The 18,250-nt window shown below is 40.3% G+C and overlaps 1 protein-coding gene and 1 long non-coding RNA gene across 8 annotated transcripts in view; one reads left to right on the top strand and one right to left on the bottom strand.

Moving 5' to 3' along the window:
* LOC121953438 (uncharacterized) overlaps window positions 1-18,250 on the bottom strand; it is a 95,400-nt gene that overhangs the window by 49,557 nt on the left and 27,593 nt on the right. Inside the window, exon 4 of one of the 3 annotated variants that reach the window (XR_006106513.2) lies at window positions 3,626-5,539. The exons of the other annotated variants lie outside the window; for them this stretch is intronic. This is a non-coding gene — a long non-coding RNA (uncharacterized LOC121953438). Of the gene's footprint in view, window positions 1-3,625; window positions 5,540-18,250 lie in introns of those variants that run through there. 3 annotated transcript variants of the gene reach the window in all.
* LOC121953434 (DNA (cytosine-5)-methyltransferase 3A-like) overlaps window positions 206-18,250 on the top strand; it is a 50,309-nt gene continuing 32,264 nt past the window's right edge. For 4 of the 5 annotated variants that reach the window (XM_042500540.2, XM_088087720.1, XM_042500538.2 and 1 more), the window contains exons 1-4: window positions 206-349; window positions 1,530-1,740; window positions 6,971-7,078; window positions 14,107-14,458. In XM_042500540.2, the coding sequence (XP_042356474.2) occupies window positions 1,660-1,740; window positions 6,971-7,078; window positions 14,107-14,458 (541 nt within the window). In that variant the 5' untranslated portion in view covers window positions 206-349; window positions 1,530-1,659. The remainder of the gene's footprint in view (window positions 350-1,529; window positions 1,741-6,970; window positions 7,079-14,106; window positions 14,459-18,250) is intronic. The other variant, XM_088087719.1, reaches the window with a different exon arrangement.

Here is an 18,250-nt window from a genome sequence, read left to right as displayed (position 1 = left end):
TACTTGAGTAATATTCTATTAGGCGACTTTAACTTCTGCCAAAGTCATTTTCTGGCAAGGTATCAATACTCTTAATCAAGTGAGGCTTTCAGGTACTTCATCTACCACTGGTCAATTAGTGTCAGACCACCTCCGCCCCCCTCCTCCGCCCCCCTGCTCACTGAGGCGAGCCGGCAGTCTTTAGGACCGTGTGGCAGCCGGCAGACAGTCTGCAGGCCCCTGCAGTGAGAGCGGTGCATCTGGAAGAGAGCTGGCCGGCTGGGGAGGTGGAGGACGGGGAGAGAAGAGGAAGGAGGCTCCGGGAGCAAGCGAGACAAAAAGGGTCAGGCCTGGGACTTGGGAAAATCGGGTAACGAACACATTGCGATTCACGCATTTAAATCCGTTTAACCCGGCACTGGTAACCGCGCAGGAAGGAAGGGGAAACCTTTATGTGAACAAAAACGTGAAAGCCCAGAGAGCGGAAGGCGCTCGATGGAAACGGGGAAATAGCGATTTTAGGGTTTTTGCCTTTTTGCAGATGTGCTGATTGGACATCGCGATGTGCACTTGAACTTGACCGAATTTACAGCACGGAACCGGGACCGCGGCTCCTTGAAACACTGGCCTCATTATAAAATAAAATTAAATAAAATAAATAACGGGGATTTATACTTGAGTGGCCGTGGCCTGTAAAAGAGCCACAAATCCCCTGGGTCATATTGCAGACTTCCCCTGCTGCAAAGACGTCTAAAACTTTGCATTTTTAACATATTGAATGATAAAAGCAAGTCAGTCGATTGCAGTAATGTAAACGTATGGCATGGTTGAAGCGTGATGTGCGTGGATATGCGGTGACATTAAACGCCTGTGTGGCCAAATAATAAATTATTTTTTCAAGATTACACGTTCTGGATGCTGCCTGCAATTATTTGCGAGTATCTAAGACTTAACAGCCTATTAAATTAATCAGAACCGACTGACATCAGTTTTGATATAACCCTTAGGGGTAATTAAACACATCCTATATGAATATAGATATATAGGCTTTTTTGTGTGCACATTTTACGAGCGTAACTGTGGCTCCGCTGTGTGCGCATGGTTGACTGCTGGAGTAACTTTAACCCAGACTCTTGAGGTGAAATCAAATATTATTAATTTAAAAAAACAACATAAGCATGCTGGACTTGTATTGGAGCGTTGCTCAGGTTATTAGGCACACATAAGCAGCCATTTGATGTCGACTACTGTACACTGATACATCGATGTGGTGTAGAAAAGTGGCCTAGGCCCTATAGGCAATAGTAGCCATACAGTATCCTATAGAGGCCCTGTGTGGTTCCTATACATGACGAGGACTCAACAAAGGAAATCTGATGCTCAAGAAAAACCTCTTTATGACAGAAAAATATAGATTTAAAAGAAGTGATTTGAGGAAATATGAAGAAAATGTGCCACTGCAGCATGAAACTCTGCTCTCCTGTGAATAAAAGCATCACACCACTAATGCAAAATGAGCTGATTGTCACTTTTCTTCCTTTATCTTCCAGGAGAGCGGAGAGAAGAGGGATCATCTCTCATTTCTTTTTCTTTTTTTTGTATTCCTTTGAGTTTATTTCCACCTCATCCACATCGCCCCATTATCACACATCACCCATAAGCGCCACAAGACTCTCAACGATGCCGTCCAACACTGTCACCAACACCAACACCACTTCATTCAAAGGCTCAGACTACGCTGATTCACCTGGAAACAGAATGGTAAGAAAAGCGTGTGAAATATAAAAGTGCGCCTTGGGAATCTCTTTTAAGGTATTTATGAGGCTCCTCTGAAGCTTGGTATGTTGTTGAATGACTCAGGATTTTTTTAACTTCACTGCCTGTGGGTTCGAAGAGTTCATTCAGTCATGTTTTGGCTTTTTGAACGACTTGAGCTAAGCTGTTGATTAATTTTGGATTTGACTCTCCATCGCTGCAAAATGCTATTTTTTGACAGCTCTCAAACACACCAGATTTAAAAGGAGATTAGTCACTCCTGGGCTCATCCAGCAATGATGCAATACAGTGTGGCTTTTAGTGTTTTCCTAAAATATCTATAAAGCGTGCATGAGTGTGTTTTTGATCTGTGATATTACACTGATGTTACATTGATGGAGCCCTGCAATAAGAGGTGTGTGGTTCGTGCAGTCACCTCAGGTCAAAGCCCATTAAATCCCCAATTTATTAACAGAGTAAATCAATCTGTCAAGCTAATGCCTTATTGATCTCTGCAATCTTAACACTTACTTTTCTTGATTCAAGAAAAAGTAAGATTTTTATTGAAAGATGTGACAGCATGTGGAGTGCCATGTCACCTTTTATGATGCAGACAGACTCATTATTACAGCATGTGCGTAACTGCAGCATCACTGATGCTCCACAGAGGCAGCGATGGCAGCATCACTGAGGCGGCTGTGGCGAGATGCAGCTGTATTATGTGACATTCGCTGTTGTAATGGTGGTTGGTGACGTGGGCGTTGGCTGGTGTAGGTTGAGCTGGAGCTGGAATGGCTCTACAGCTTTTTTTTTTTTTTTTTTTTTACTGGGGGGGATCTGTCCTCTTCCTCTACATTCCCATTACACAGTACTGCCCTTAGTCTTGTTGCCTGGCAACAGACATTGCCTTAAATAACCGGCTACCCAGACGGAAATAGTGCAGAGATATTGACAATGTAGTAGAGTTCACTCGAGGCAACAACAAATCATATTTCAGGGTTTTCTGTTTTTTTTTTCTAGAAAATATTGGGGTGAAGCTGTGTGTGAAAATGGCGTGTTATTTCTATTCAGTGTGTCTGAGCTCGTGGGTTGGGAATTGGATGAGCGGCGTGGTGCATGTAGGCTGTTCCTGCAGAGATAGCCAGGCACCACTGAATTGTGTCATCCATGTAAGTGGTTCCCAAATGAGCCTGCACACCAGACTGCACTCAAAACGTGCCATTATCTATGCAAATTCTGCCGCCCTGTAAGAAAAAAAAAAAAAAAAGAAGCACCAGGCTCTCTATTAGTAATCACACAATGAACCGGCACCATCTGCAAAACACGTCCTCTCACAAAAGCATCGATATCTACATTTACAATAACCTTTAAAAGGCTTGGCGGTAACCTCTGTATTTTCATCCATAAATTCAGTGATGAATGTTCTTTCCTGCGATATTTATCAATTATAACCCCGTGCCCATTAATCACAGCATCAGTTACTCTGCCTGCATCTATCTCTTTATGCAAATCAGTTTATCACCCTAGGACACTAATGGTTGATGGATTTATTCCATCTTAGCAGCTAACACTCTCAGGACGTAACATAGCCTGACCTTTGAAATCCCTGTCTGTGTTTATGAACATTCTCTATCTTTTAGTAAGAGCGGTTGTCCAATTTTTAAGAATGTTTTATGACATTTTTTTTTTTTTACTGCACAGCTGATAAAAAAAAAAGAGAGAGAAGACGATGAGGCGACAGAAATGTCTCTGGCCAGTGTTACAACATATATTGTAACCTGTCAGATTATGTGACCCAGTCAGACATGTTTGTTGTATTTTTGCCATGTCAAAAGCTGTATTTTCTTTGCTGTTACAAAAAAAAGGTGACTGTGGCAAGTCAGGTGGTTATGCTATTTATTTTGTCATGTATATTCAAGTTCCACATTCTTAGGAATAGAGGATTCAAAAGGGTTCTCCCTGAAGGGCTGAGGTTCTACCCAGAAGCAAGTTCCTCCAGAGAATGCTTACTTGAACCTTTTTTTTATGTTTAGAGCCCCCTGGATGGATTCTAGATAAATCCCTGAGAATATAAATTGGTTTCAATAGAACCCCCTGAGTGAGTTTTTGTTAGCACCCTTACAAGGTGGAAAGGTTTTGGATAGAAGCCCAAGAAAGGGTTCTGGATGGAACACTTATTCCATAGAAAGAGTCTCTACTGAACCCTTCATAGGGGTTTCTGGGTGGAACCTTTTACAGGTGGTTTTAGATGTAATCATTTTGCTCTCGCTAAAACCCTCTGATACCCCTTTTCACCAACATGGAATGGTTTTCATATTGTTCCTGCACTTAATTTTCAGTCATTAAGAGCATTTCGACTGAAAACAAATTGGTTGAGAACCCGAAAAGTTAGCTCTCAGCTGGAACCAAATAGCACACATTTTCTTAACCTGAAGTTTGAACCATGACAGCATAGGTGGGGGTGTCATTTTCTACAGACTGGAGAGAAAGTGAGAAGAAGGCAACAAGTCATTGGAAAAAAGAGCTTAAAATGGTCTGATTGATAGTTGATCCACGCTTCTTTTTGGATAAGGATAAACATCTTTAATTACAGAAACAAAAGCTCGCAGGTGATGACTGTGATTGCTGTTTTTCTACTACTGTTTACTTCCACTGTGCATTGTGCAACAACCTCCAATGATGATACGACATCCTTGTTGCACCATAGAAGAGTTCTTTGTTGAACCTCTAAACTAAAAAGGGTTCTCTTTGGCACAAGCCGAATTCTTTACAGTTCTAGTTAGCACCTTTATTTCTCAGAGTGTAAATTGTATAGCTTTTAGTATCTTAGGTTACATATTTTGATAACAATCAGAGCTGCTTACTTCATAACATTTATATAGGGTGACACATTTTGACAGCATTAACACATTACTCTAACCGTCAATATTTAATCAGTGATTATTTTTTATTGTTGACCCTCTAGCATCAAAAAATCTGACTTTTCATCCCTGCTGGCTTAAAATGTGAGGTTCTTAGTTCATTCTTGACCTTGGAAACAGCAGGAAAAACCCATCTCAAGCCCCATTTAGTTGCTTTTGATCATATCACATGATCTTCATTAGCAGATGGAGTTTGCCAAAAAGTTTAGATCTTTTTGTTCAAAATGTTAGAAAAGGAAAATGTACAATGAAAAGAACCAAAATGACAAAAGCAGAGAGAAAAAAATACAAAAAAATAAAATAAAACAATTACAGCAAAATAACAGCCAGAAAAACCATGGGCAAAAAAAAGATTTACAGAAATACAACAAGTGGCAAACCCCATCTGCTGATAAAGATTGTCTGAAAAGACTGAAAGCTCTAATGCAGCTACTCAATGGACTTTGTGGCCTCAGTTGCAGTTTTGAGAGAACAATGTTCAATTGAAATATAGAATTAGGATGTTTACATATAAGTTACAAAAATAACTGAAACTTAAAGGCATGGGTACACAAGTCTAAAATACACCACTGATTTCTCCGCAGCCTGCAGCACAGTGATATTGTATCATGTTAAAATGCAGTGTAAGTGTTGTACTAAAAATGTCCCTTGTCTCTCTCCCCTCCTTTCTTCTCTAATTCAGTCACTGAACTGTGTTGCTGTATTTAACACCATCCATTATATACAGACAATGTCATCTGGGTGTCTGGTGGCTCAGTGGATAGAGCGGCACCCCATATACAGAGGTTGTATCCTCACCGCAGCGGCCGCGGGTTCGATTACGGCCTCGACCCTTTGCTGCGTGTCGCCCCGTCTCTCTCTCCCCCTTTCACGCTTAAACTGTCCTGTCCATAAAAGAAAAAAAAACTTAAAAAAAAAAGACAGTGTCATCTTACAGTAATCTTCTGTCATGTTATCCCTCGCCACAGTGGCTAAGATCTAAATAAACGTTCTTAACAACATGTCAGCAGAGGGACGTGGTTGCAGGATGCCTGACAGTGTGGAGAGCCTATTTATCTTTGGGGGAATCTCACATTCAATACTGAAGGAATTTAATAAGGACCCAGCCCCTCGCCCCCCACCGCAGCTGTCAGGAACGGCCTTGCAATCTCATTTGCATTCAGACCTGGTGCTGGTGGTCCTATTCAGTCAATATTGAAACTCAAAGCATCTACATTAGGATCATCTTTTCTCCCATCAACCCCAGGGGTACTTGGTGGTGGCGGACATGGAGCTTTGTTCACGGGGGTAGACAGTTTTATTAATCAAAGGGAAATTGCAGCAGGGGAAGGTGGGGGCCGGTCGACGTCTTTGTAACGGTGTCAAGAGGGGATTGTCTGTGGAAGGTCAGTGCTGCGTCCGCGGAGCTTTCACTTCAGCCTAGTTCAAAGGAACGTGCCATTCAATTTCTATCTATCTCATTGTCCACTCAGCCAAAGACACTCAAGGACCCGCTGCTGTCCCCCCACCCCGCCCCTAATGTTCAAGTGTTTCAGTGTATTGCAGTTTTGTGTGTGTCCTGCAGATCTAGTATTGCTCCTGATGCATCTTTGGTCGAGGTGAAACTTAGCTAACTGCGAGCATGAGTACAGTCTTTCATAACCTGAAAAGATGTTTCTGTGCAGGTCTGAAACTTTAATTTGACATTCTGATTGATTATGGGCACTGTTATTCCAAATATTAAGCCTTATTCCCGCTGCATAAAAATATGGCTACTCTGGCTTTTTAATGCAATGAGAATGCGAATGGCAACCAAACGCAGGTCAAATGACTCTGCAGTAGACACAGGTTCTTATTGCCTCTGGCTCTGATCGGCAGATTGGAATACAACACCCGGGTGAACATGGTAATTTCAGCTCATCAATAATTACCCTCCATCTCCTCCCGAGTAGCACTCAAACATTGTTCCAACTTAGTCTGCACCTAGTTACTTAAGAGAGACTTAAGTAAAAGATATGAAGACAAGAAACCACTCAAAAGTTTTCAAAAGACCTCTATTCCTGCTGCTGTCTACTGTTTACCTGCTCTCATGCCTGGCCGTGACGTCCCATGGACACACCAACAAAACAACCCACACACACACATATGCTTGCTGACAGAGAGGCAGACTCTTGTGCTGGAGCGCTTCATTTACTGACAGTAGGAATACAATCTATCGCCTGTATTAAGCGGGTTTACCTATGTTTGAAAAATCTGCATGGACGAGCTAATTTTGGTGGGAAAGGGGTGTCACTGTATACTGACTCCAAATCATGATGTATTGTTTTTATTGACAGGGTGAAAGCACAATACTGGACATGGACCTGATGACGGAGGAGAAGTCAGCTAAAAGCAGTGCCTCTTGCAAAGTTGGCAAGCCTGGAAGAAAGCGCAAGCAGTTTCCAGTGAGTGCTGATCAGACATTTTACAACTACATCCATCCATCCATAATTATTTGACAGTGATCATTTTTTCAATATACTTGCTGAAAATAGCTTAAAGACAAAATCAGATGATAGGTTGAGCGCAATAACTGCATATTTTATTCATCTGCTTTACTCAGTAGTGCTTTTCGTGAAATAACTCTAAAATTGTTAAAGGAAGTGCGAATCGATGCACTTCAAGAAAATTACAGTCCTAAGACAATTTCTTTAGGTGGGGTCTTAGTTAAAACTTTTAATGTCCCGCGCTGGTCTAAAGGGTTTATTGTTCGGTTATGCTCAGTAAGAAGCAGTGCACGTTTCATTCATGTGAAACGAAAGGCAAAAAAAATCCAACCACTTTTGAAGGCAGCTGTTCAAAATGCCCACACTCGTCTCAACTTGTGGGGTGAAAACCTTACAGTCACGGAGAAGGGACGAGATGCGATTTATATTTTAGATATGGAATAAATGCACATATTTTCAGATGACCTTTTTCTGGAGGGCATTCATTGTGTCGACAAAGTGACAGAAATAGCTGAAAAATTACAGCTTGAGAGAGAAAGGTTCAACTTATCGGACATGGGAGTGTGTTTGACCACCCCCGGTTTGAGTGTAGCCGTGCCCTACTATCCTTCAAACAAAGTGCATGTCTGATCATTCGAAAGACGGCAGTCAATAAGTACTGATGTGGCTCTGAGCCGAACCACACATCAACCTTCTGAAATCTGGATTGCGATCAGTTTTCTTGAGCTGCGTTCAGACGCCTTTCACAAGCTGTTTAACCCTTTGAAATCTGAGCAAATTGGTTTGATTTCTTTCAAAAACATCCAGAGTTTCAATTTTCTGACAATACCTGCTGCGTGCAGGTTTATCGAAACCTTTTATGAAGACACTTTCCTCCAGGTCGAATAAGCACAGTACTAACTGTAGATTTATAATTTCCAGCCCTCAGTCTGAATTTTGAGTGTTACATAAATCAGGTGATTGCAAACAATCGATTGCTAGGACTGCGGTTTTAACTTTTTAAAACTGACAGTTGGACAGTCAGGCCCACTTCATGCAGTGATAGTCCAGGTGTGTGAAGATGAGTCAGTATGCTTTCCCCCCTCTCTAAAAGCAGACTTTTCAGCAGCACAATCAAGTGCTTTTGTGTACAGCACAAAGGTTAACAAGTTTGTTTGTTAATTTGTTTTGAGCATACATGGTCTCGAGTCACTTGATGGTATTAACAGTAAAAGTCTGGGTGAAACATTGCAAATTTCTGTAACATTCTATGTTTTTGTTGAAAGAATCTAAAAAAAATTCTGAATAGCTGCACAAGAGAACCCCTATCAACACCTTCTGAATAAAAACTGAGGTGTTGTTTTAGCCTCCAGAAACACCAAATGCACTAATTTGTACTCATGCATAAACATCGCAAAGCTTCCACTGTGTTTAACTACATCATTTGTAGTCTGATTGTGATGTCTGTTGCAGTTAAAAGCCCTGATTTAATAATGACTCTTGGGCCGACATGTATTTCGGTATTTTTTCTCTCTGAGATGTTATCATTTGCATAAACTTCTGTTAATTAATTCTCACAGTGTCAACAAACCCAAAAAGGGATATTTACAGACGATGTACTGTAGCAAGGGGTTATACCAGTTTGTGTCAGTGACTACATTTACATGCACACTAATTCTCAGCTATAATACAGAATATGACAATATTCTGATTTTGATGCAGGTCATGTAAACAGCATATTCCATTTAAATGTATTAGGCCCTTTTCTAAATGTAGCGTTTTCCTATAAGACATGTGGGACATGCTGGTATTATTCAGATTTAAATAGCATTCTTTGGACATGTATACAGTAGATTCGGAATATGTGTCTCAGTTGGGGCCTTTACTGCAGTTTGCGACATGCGGCCTCTTGCCTGTTCATGGTCAACTGTGTGTTGTGCACAAACCAAACTGCCAAAAGTTTGCAAGTCTGGTGTAGAGATCCATGCGAAAAAGAAAAGCAGAGGGAGAAACACACCTACTTTTAAACATTTTGAATCCTTGGATATCTTCAGGCTTTCGGCTTTGTAAAATATATTATGATGCTGATCTTTTCAAGAAGGCGATTCAGGGAATGAAAGAGGGAGGCTGTTTTTGCATGGAACAAGTCAACCAGCAGTGGAAAACCCAAGTGCTCTAGCCATTCCACAGTTTTACATGATAAACGACATATTAGGGCAACAAAGTGGTGTCCCCGCGTAAACAGGAATATTAGTGGAAAACTTATTTTTATTATAAAATCAGCTTTGGAGGAATATTGTCTTTTTTAGATTAAGGGCCACAAAACTGAATATTTTGTGCATGTAAATGTAGTCCGTGTGTATTTAAAGTGTTACTACCTGTAGCAAATAAAGAAAAGCTAAACTCAGAATCAGGGCGTCTTAGCAAGTGTTTTTACAGCTGTGGGGGATTGACCACATGTGCATGACACTCCAGCCACATAGGTGTTTCATTGTTGATATTCTTCTCTGAATGAGTAGAAATATATTTGCAAACATAATATGCTGTCTTTGGGGCATGATTTCAGTTTGAATCTTGAATATACTCTGACATGAATGAGAGTTTTCAGTTTTTTTGTTCTCCTTATTAAATGTCAGGGGAAGTTTGTGGATAGCTGTTAAAGAATTTAGCTTTTTCCGATAAAGCACACAGATGTGGACAAGGTCAAACTAGTTCATCATAGAAAATGTTGAATTACTGCTCGAAAAAAGCCACCCAAAGTAAAGCATTTATTCATTCACCTCTCTTCACAGGGTTTTATCTTTTTCATGTTAACTGACCCTGCTTCTTTTTACTATCATGGTTAAAGGCTGTAAAATTTAATGTCTTCAGTTAGTCTGAGGGAGGTTAATAAATGGTCAGCTTGTTACATGTTTGAGCACTGAATCTGCACTAAATCCATAACATAATATTTACACCGATCCTCCCATGGGATCAATAAAAATGCTGCCTTAAAGCCTGTAAGAGTGAAAACTACTGTATATTTTAAGACAAACTGGCTCCACATATCAAGGCCAAGTTTCATGTGTAAGATTGATTAAGAACTTACTGATCAATAAATGAATAAATGTAAGTAAATATGTTTGAAGGCAGAGGTGTAAATGAAAAAAAAATGTTTTCATTGCACCTATTTCTCTCTCAAAGTTCCTCTCCTGGCATCGATTAAACCCCAAACAACTCATCTCTATTCATTAAACTTACATATGATAGAAGTTTTTTCCCTTCATTGCCTATTTTCCATACATGCTCTACAATGTCTCATATATAACTACACTTTTGCCTGATTTAGTATGCAAGGATCTATGAATAAGCAAGTTAGTCCCTGCTTCTATATGCACTAAACCCTCTGTCACTCGCCTGCAGCTTCAGCGTACCTGCTCACTTTCGACTCTGCTCATCACTCTCTACAACGTTAGAAATGTAACAGTAATATATTACATGAGACTGCAGCTTAACTGCATTATCAAACAGCTAATAATGTGCTGCTAATAAATAAACCTTGCTCATGATCGCCAGCTCGGACAAGCTAAAATGAAAGTAAAACAGCCTGCAAAATACCAACACATAGCTATACTTGGCCTTTCCTCTGATACTGCTCATTTCAAAAATTGATAAGATTGGTTCCTTAGATATGTGATGTATGAAACCATGTGTCTGACATTGTATGTTTGAGACTGTCATTGGTACACTGCATTTCCAAGGTGGAAATGCTAAACCATGGCGTTGACTACTTATTTCTCTCATGATTTGTCTTGTAACATACAAAATATGGGACGTTAACAAGGTTAAAAACTTTATTTTCATTGGAGGGGGGCTTTATTATGATGTATTTTTTAAATCACCCCACCTTTAATTACATCATAAGCAAATACCTTTGTGAAATTCAGATGCTAATAATATGTAACTTCATCATATACAGCAGTCTTAGGCTGGAAATAGACTTGCTATTAACGCGCACAATTATGGCTGCCATGCATCCTCTGCCTTGATGTCAGCATTACCATGATAGTAACCTCCGCTAGAGTCACCATGTCTGTTGCTGACATCCCACACATCCGGTAGTTATATACGACCTGAGCTCTCTTGTGTGCCCTCGAGAGGTATCCTCCAGTAACATGCATCGTGTACAGGCAAGTATATATGCAAAAACACATGATGCAGCCGGACGTGTACGCGAACGCAAGTTTAAACATCAAGTATGTCTCCAAACTCACAAATACTGGGCGCAGCAATAAGAATTTGCCCGACTGCAAGTAAAATGCAACATTGGGATCGTAAATCTAGCAACTCACTTGCTCGATCAAGGATGGGTAAAAACGAAATACTTTACAATGGGTTTTTTTTCTAGAGCTGATGATTTAAGTAGCTAAGAAGTGATCCATATCATTCTCAACTCAATTGAGAGTTGCACATGCGCAGTACTAATCAGGCACTTGTGAGAACATGGCAGGAGATGAAATACAAAGATTATGAGCAGAAGTGAAAGCCAGCATTTTAATAATCCTGGAAACAGGAGTTGATCAAGGTAGCGTTAGAGAGCAAAGCAGATAGTTGGGGTTGTTTTTCATGACGATTAACTTTAATCATTGTTGTTATTTGATAACAGCTGATAAATAAAACAATTACTTGGGGGCAAGTAAAAACTGACTTTAAGCAAGTGAAAAAAAAACATTAACCCTCAAATATAAATATAGATTTGCAATTTTATGAATAGAGAACACTCATTTTAGTGCTTCTTTGGGCTCCATCCACTCCTGAGATAAATATCTGGCCTTTTTTGGTGATCCACAATGTTCACCAGCTAACTCTGTCTGTCTGCTGTTTGGTGCTAAGCAGAGTACAGAGAGTTTATCAGACCTCAGTTGCTACAAACAGCTAAGGGATGCAGCTGGAAATGAAACAGAAGCAGCAGCAAGTTTGTGGACCGTAACACCAAAACAATGAGCTGAAACACACTAAATGTTCCTGTCGAGCTGTGGGAAACTGTTGGATAATAGCTATCTGTGGGTTTGTCAGTACAAGTGATGGCTTTCGCATTATACATAGTCATTTGTTCCATTGTTATAATGAAAATATCGATTAATGCAGCTTTAACCGCTTATTAAACATAATATGCATTAAACATTTGATATGTTCAATGCAGCAGCAGCAGCAAGTTGGATTAGGTAGCCAGTGTTTTATTTTGACCTCTGTCTGCCTCTCTGAGCTGCCTAATTTACTGACTGTGACCTTTGACCTCTGGCAGGGGCCTCATGTAGTTCACTGGGTCACTAATCTGTTGCGTAATTCTTTCGACAACAGTGGTGTGTAGTGTCTGTGTGAGCAAATTGCCTGAGTTTTTGCACGTGTTTAACTTTGTGTTTGTGTCTGTTTGCCTAAACTCTCTCTCCCACACACACACACACACACACACACACACACACACACACACACACACACACACACACACACACCATAACTTCTTTTTCCAGTTATGAATTGAGTGTGAATATTAATAATGTCTGAGCTGTGGATTTGTTGTTTTCATTCATCGTGTCAAACAGATTTACTGGAGTGCCTCTGTTTGAATGAGTGCAACTGTTCAACATTTACAGTTAATTTGTTCTCAGCTACTACGGCGATGAAGTCATTTAGAGTTTTGCGGCCTGCGGGTAATGCTTAAAGACCGACTTCGACGCGATGTAGCTTTGTGTTACAGTACAGTACAACTCTGAAGTTTATTTTGCAAATCTCCTCTGCATAATTCACTACACAATGTTTTATAAGACTCTGGGTCACATAAAAAGCAGTTTTACATTTTTTTTCTTATTTCAATCTGCAAAAATGGGATTACACTTGACCTTTTAACTTCAAGTGCAGGATCTTGTGTTTGTTAAATATTGTCTGCTGAAAGACAGATGCCTCCTGAGGCGCTGCAGTCACCTGCCTTGAATGCAAACTGCTGTACCTACATCTACAGGAGATGAAAGCTTCAGTGCTGCTCTCATCAGTGTTGACAGTCTGATCTCACAAGACATGCTCCACTTTCTGCTCCCAGTAACCCAGTAATGGGATTGTCTGAGAAAGTGTGTTTTTAGGGCTATTTTTAGGCTGGAACAGAGACACTATCACATTTTTTCAAACTTGTGTAGTTGAAATGAATCTTTTCAAGGTCTTCCAAGACAGTTGGTGCTTATTTAAAGCACGGTGTAAGAGCCGAATGTCTGCCACTGCAACTTAAACCACAGCTTTAGATAGAGTCCGCTCTCTTTGAATTCACTCCTCTGCATAGAATGAAATAGTTTAACTGGGCGTTCCAAACTGGACGGAGTGAAAAACTTCTTTGTTGTCAAACAGCCAACATTCTTGACATATTTCCGTGCTGCTGTAATGCACAACTACAGGACGCGCAGCAGTGTACCTGATGAACTTGAATGTAATCCCTTCCTTACTTGCGAGTTAATGGCTGTGCGGCAGATTTACTGGCACAGCTTTGAAGTTTACAACTCTAGTTTAACAGAGCTGAATGGGAAATGCCATAATTTACTGGCTAATAAGTGTAGAAGTTGAGCTGCATGTTTGATTCTGTCTAGATAGAGCTGAGGAGGCTCAAGGGATGAAATTAAGCTTATCTAATATGAATTGGATGAATGCTTTATTTCACATTTTTTGTCAAATAGCCCATTTAGCCAACAGAGGCTGAAGAGTGCTTATCCTCAGTCTGATAGTGCCAGCTGTTTTATTGTTACTCGCAGCGATGACCTTTTCTCAAGCGTGCTGGATGATTTGTAACATTTCCTGAAGAGTTTCATTTATTGCACAGCCAGCTACAATAAATCCGGGGATATGTTACAACTGCTAACAGGCCCAACACTGTTGTACACCTTCAGAACATCAAACTGCATCAAACTGCTCCTGCAATAACAACCTCTGAAGCTGATAGATTGCCAGGATGTTAACATTTCAACCTCCTCTTCCCCTGCCTGCAGGTTGAGAGCTGTGGCGCTCTCAAAGGCAGCGTGGGCGTGGGCAACAGCTACATTGGGCTGGGTAGGCCGTCCATGGCACAGGTCCACAATGGAAACATGGGCGGGCATAGAGACAGGACGTCCGACGCCTGCTTCCCCAAACAGGAGAAGAGGGAAGTGGAGAACGGGATCCCCAGAGACCCTTCCTCTTACCGGGCAGAGGACAGCTCCCAGGGTCAGAGCCTGAGCCCGTCCCCGGAGAACGGATTCCTGCACAGCCGGGAAGACCAGAACTCGGAGAAAGAAAAGGACGACTGCCTGACGCCGCCGCGCAAGAAACGAGGGAGGCGGAAACTGGAGCGCCCAACGAAATGTGAGTTTTTTTTGGCTTCTGCTTGTTTCGGCTGGGCTATCTTTTGATCTATCTGCTCTCTGCCAATCCAGCAGGGAAAGTCGTGAGCATGTGACGAGTACAAGATGTTGAGTAATGAACTGAAAATGGATGTCAGACTGAGAGGGTCTGTGCAGCTCAACACAGTGAGCGTGGAACCGACACTGCCAGGATTAGTAACACTGAGGCTAAACGTGTTGCATTCATGCTGCAGCAGTGAAGGAAAGACACTAATAAATATCATGGCAGTGTAAATCATTGTCATGATACTACAGTATTATATGCTGTAGATGTTCATCTCATACTACATATTTTACTGTTATGCATGCATATTTCATGTCTTTGAATGTCTCAGTGTTGCATACTAAATGTGCTTTCAGTATGAACAACAAGTTGACATTTGAATGTGCAAAATGCACCATGTGACCAAAGTAGGATTTAAAACAGGCAGCTGTTAGGGCTGCAGCTACTGACTATTTTCAATGTTGATTAATCAGTCGATTATTTTTTTGATTAGTTAATTAGTTGTTTGGTCCATAAAATGTCAGAAAGTGGTGACAAATCTCAATCAATGTTTCTCAAGGTCCAACACCACATCCTCAGATGTCTTGTTTTGTCCACAACATAAGATATCCAGTACTGTCAAAACAGGATAATTTAACCAGAAAAAAATAACATTTAAGAGGCTGGAATCAGACAGCTAATTGATTTATCAGTGTGGTTCTAGCAGCTGCACTTAAAAAAACAAAAACAACTCACAGTAATCAATTACTAAAAAAATAATTATATTTTGTACATACATACAAGTGCAGTTAGTCTTTTCATTGTACCTTCCTTAAAGTATTAAAGTTAAGTTGGTCCATTAACAGAAAATTAATCTGTAACACTATCTGTGTTCAGCTTCTCGAATGTGAATATTTACTACTACTCTTTGTCTTAAGTAGCCTTTAAATGAGCAATTATAAGACTGGATTGTATGTCAGAACAAAAAAAAGCTACTGAATGAATTTTTCGTCAATTATTTACATTTTATAGACAAAACAATTAACTGAGACAATAAATGCCAGATTAATTCATTATGAAAACAAGCATTAGTTGCCCTTATTATGTTAATTTTGTTGACAAGGGCACAGTAATAACAGGAACAGGAAGCATGACTTTACACTTTTTGCTATCATTTAAAATATGTGGATTTTCCTGAAATAACTATAACAAATGTTTTCTGAAATGATGATTAATTGAAAAATTCTCTAAAATAACCATCCTTAATGCAAACTGACTGTGCAGAGTTGAACCTGCAGCAGCCACAGTGCAGCGGTAGATTACTTTAGCATATAAAGATGATATAAATCAGGGGGGCATTGTTGTGAAAGAGTGATGCTGACAGGTAGTTTTTAGTCCAAGATGGAGATTAACAATATCACTTAGCCGCCCCTCCACTCTCTGCACTTTAGTCCTATCTGTCTCTCTCTCTCAGCCACGTGTCTCTCTCGCTCCTCTCTCGGCCGCAGAGACACCGGCTATGACCTTGATGAGGAGTGCAGTAAATAAAGCCCGGGGAGGAGCGACTCGTCTCCTGGCAACGAGCCTCTGTTGGGAGCTGGCAGGTCTCTGTTGTGGCCGCCTCCCCGTCGGGGGCCCTGCCAGGTGGATGGCGTCGTGCCCAGAGCTCTTTACAAACTGAGTCTGCACTCTGTATTCACCTGATCTGCGCGTCTAGGATCTCTTACTTCACTTTGAAGCGCAGATCTGGGATAACCCTCTTAGCTTTTGGTGTAAAAGGTTCAAAACTGGTCTTACAAATCAGGTCTGCACCTCTGCACCCCAATCTGCTGCTCAGGATTAGTATGATGCAGTGGTGAACACAGAGGGCAGGACACAAATCAAAATTTCAGATTTTACCTGTTTGATTAGGGTTGCAAATTGTAAGCACTTTCCTTAATCGATTAATCAGTAAAATTAACGATTGATTAATCATTATTTGAAAAAAACATGAAAACTTTGCTAATTTCAAACACCAAATGCGTTTTTTTTCTCATTCAAAACTTAAAGCAACATATTGCACGTACATTGACAACATTTCATAGCCTATCGATTAAATTCGTAAGGACCGAGTAATAGATTGTCAATTAATCATCCCTGTATGATTCAAGCCAAATGCCCAAAATTGTTTGATAACTACCATCAAGGTTCTCTAACAAGTCTGCTTTATAACATCTGCGTGTAGGTCATTTAAAAAAAATGTTTAAAAGCTAGACACATTAAAGTGTCAACACCCATCATGTTGCACTCATTGTGTTGTTTTGTGTGAGAATGTAAAATTAAAGCAAGATGAGGCGGCCGTATGTGAGTAATGTTTCTGATTTTAAGGGACAGATAATGAAGGCCGTTAAAGGGGCAGTCCACCAATTTAACACACGAGGATCATTACAGTATTAGTCAGTCTGTGAAAACGTTTCTAAAAGCTTTGGCTTTATCAAGTATGAATGAATAACCCCAACAATGTTATCAGGGTTTACCAAGCAGAGAGGGCCGATACAAAGATGCAATTCAGTTGCATCATGGGAAGTGTAGGAGCAAGACATTTCTGGAGTAATAGTATCTCACCGTATGTTTTGAATCTGGTTCTTGTGAGTCCCCTAACTCTATGAAAGTGCAATCTTGAACCCATCAGTCCAATAACAATTTAGCGTCCAGAGGCAATGGCCAACATTTCAGGGGTTCTAGTGAAACCAATGAATATCTGTATAACAGCTGTTTGGGCCAAGACTTCCTCTTCAGTGCGCTTGTTATTGTTTACAGTGAGATAGCAGCTTGAGGTGTAGGTGTTAAGGTCCAGACGGCATTCTGGAAAATCTCTAAAAACAGATATCTGCATATGACAGCAGATACTATATATATATATATATATATATATATATATATATATATATATATAAATATATGCATACAAAGATGATAAGTTCCGAGATTGCATTTTAGCAAGTACTTTCTGCATTTTGCTCTCGACATGGCCTGTTTACCTGCATGCAACTAAAGCCTGCTCAAACGTGATTGGTCAATACTACTCAGACTACAAATGGAAACCAAAATGCTTCTGATACCAGTTTCTTGTCTAGTTGCCTACAGATTATGCATTCATATGCAGATAGATAGATAGACAGATTGACTGATAGATGATTATAGTTTTAGTTACTGCTTTAACTTCTTAAAGGTGGTCTTAAATGAGATGGAAAGAAGTCCCACAAAATTACAGTAGATCATCTTCATTGTTCTCCATTTTTACTCTAACATTTTTTTAATAAGGCTTTACTGTGGTAGCATCATGTTGATGTGCAGATGCATCGGCCTGGTATGTACAACAAAACCCATTAGATATGCGGTTAGCTCTCAACTAGCCTCATGCTAAAACTCCCACATTCAGGCAAACTCAAGCTCAACAAACGTGCAGAAAAGAATAACAAAACACTCCCTCTTACTCTCACAGATACTCTCACACAAATCCCTGCCACAGGGAGATGAATGACTCACAGGCTTCACAGCATCTAAACCTGATGTTTACTGACACAGGAAATTCTAATAAAAGCACCGAAAATGAATAGTCCTTTTATACTTATTCCTCTAACTGAACTGAACTGAACCAACATCTCTAAACACAGTAACACTCATAAGATGAACTCTAAACATGTCACCCAGTTTGTTACAATATACTGTTTTTAAGTGTCAGAACTTTTGTGGACAAATAGAAAGTGTCTTTTACATTTTCAACAGAAG

The sequence above is a fragment of the Plectropomus leopardus genome, chromosome 14, assembly GCF_026936395.1.
Source record: "Plectropomus leopardus strain MGB_pleo_1.0 chromosome 14, ASM2693639v1, whole genome shotgun sequence".
In the NCBI taxonomy this organism is placed as follows: domain Eukaryota; kingdom Metazoa; phylum Chordata; class Actinopteri; order Perciformes; family Serranidae; genus Plectropomus; species Plectropomus leopardus.
Note: the sequence above shows the minus strand (reverse complement) of the source record. Positions and strands in the feature narration are given on the sequence as shown.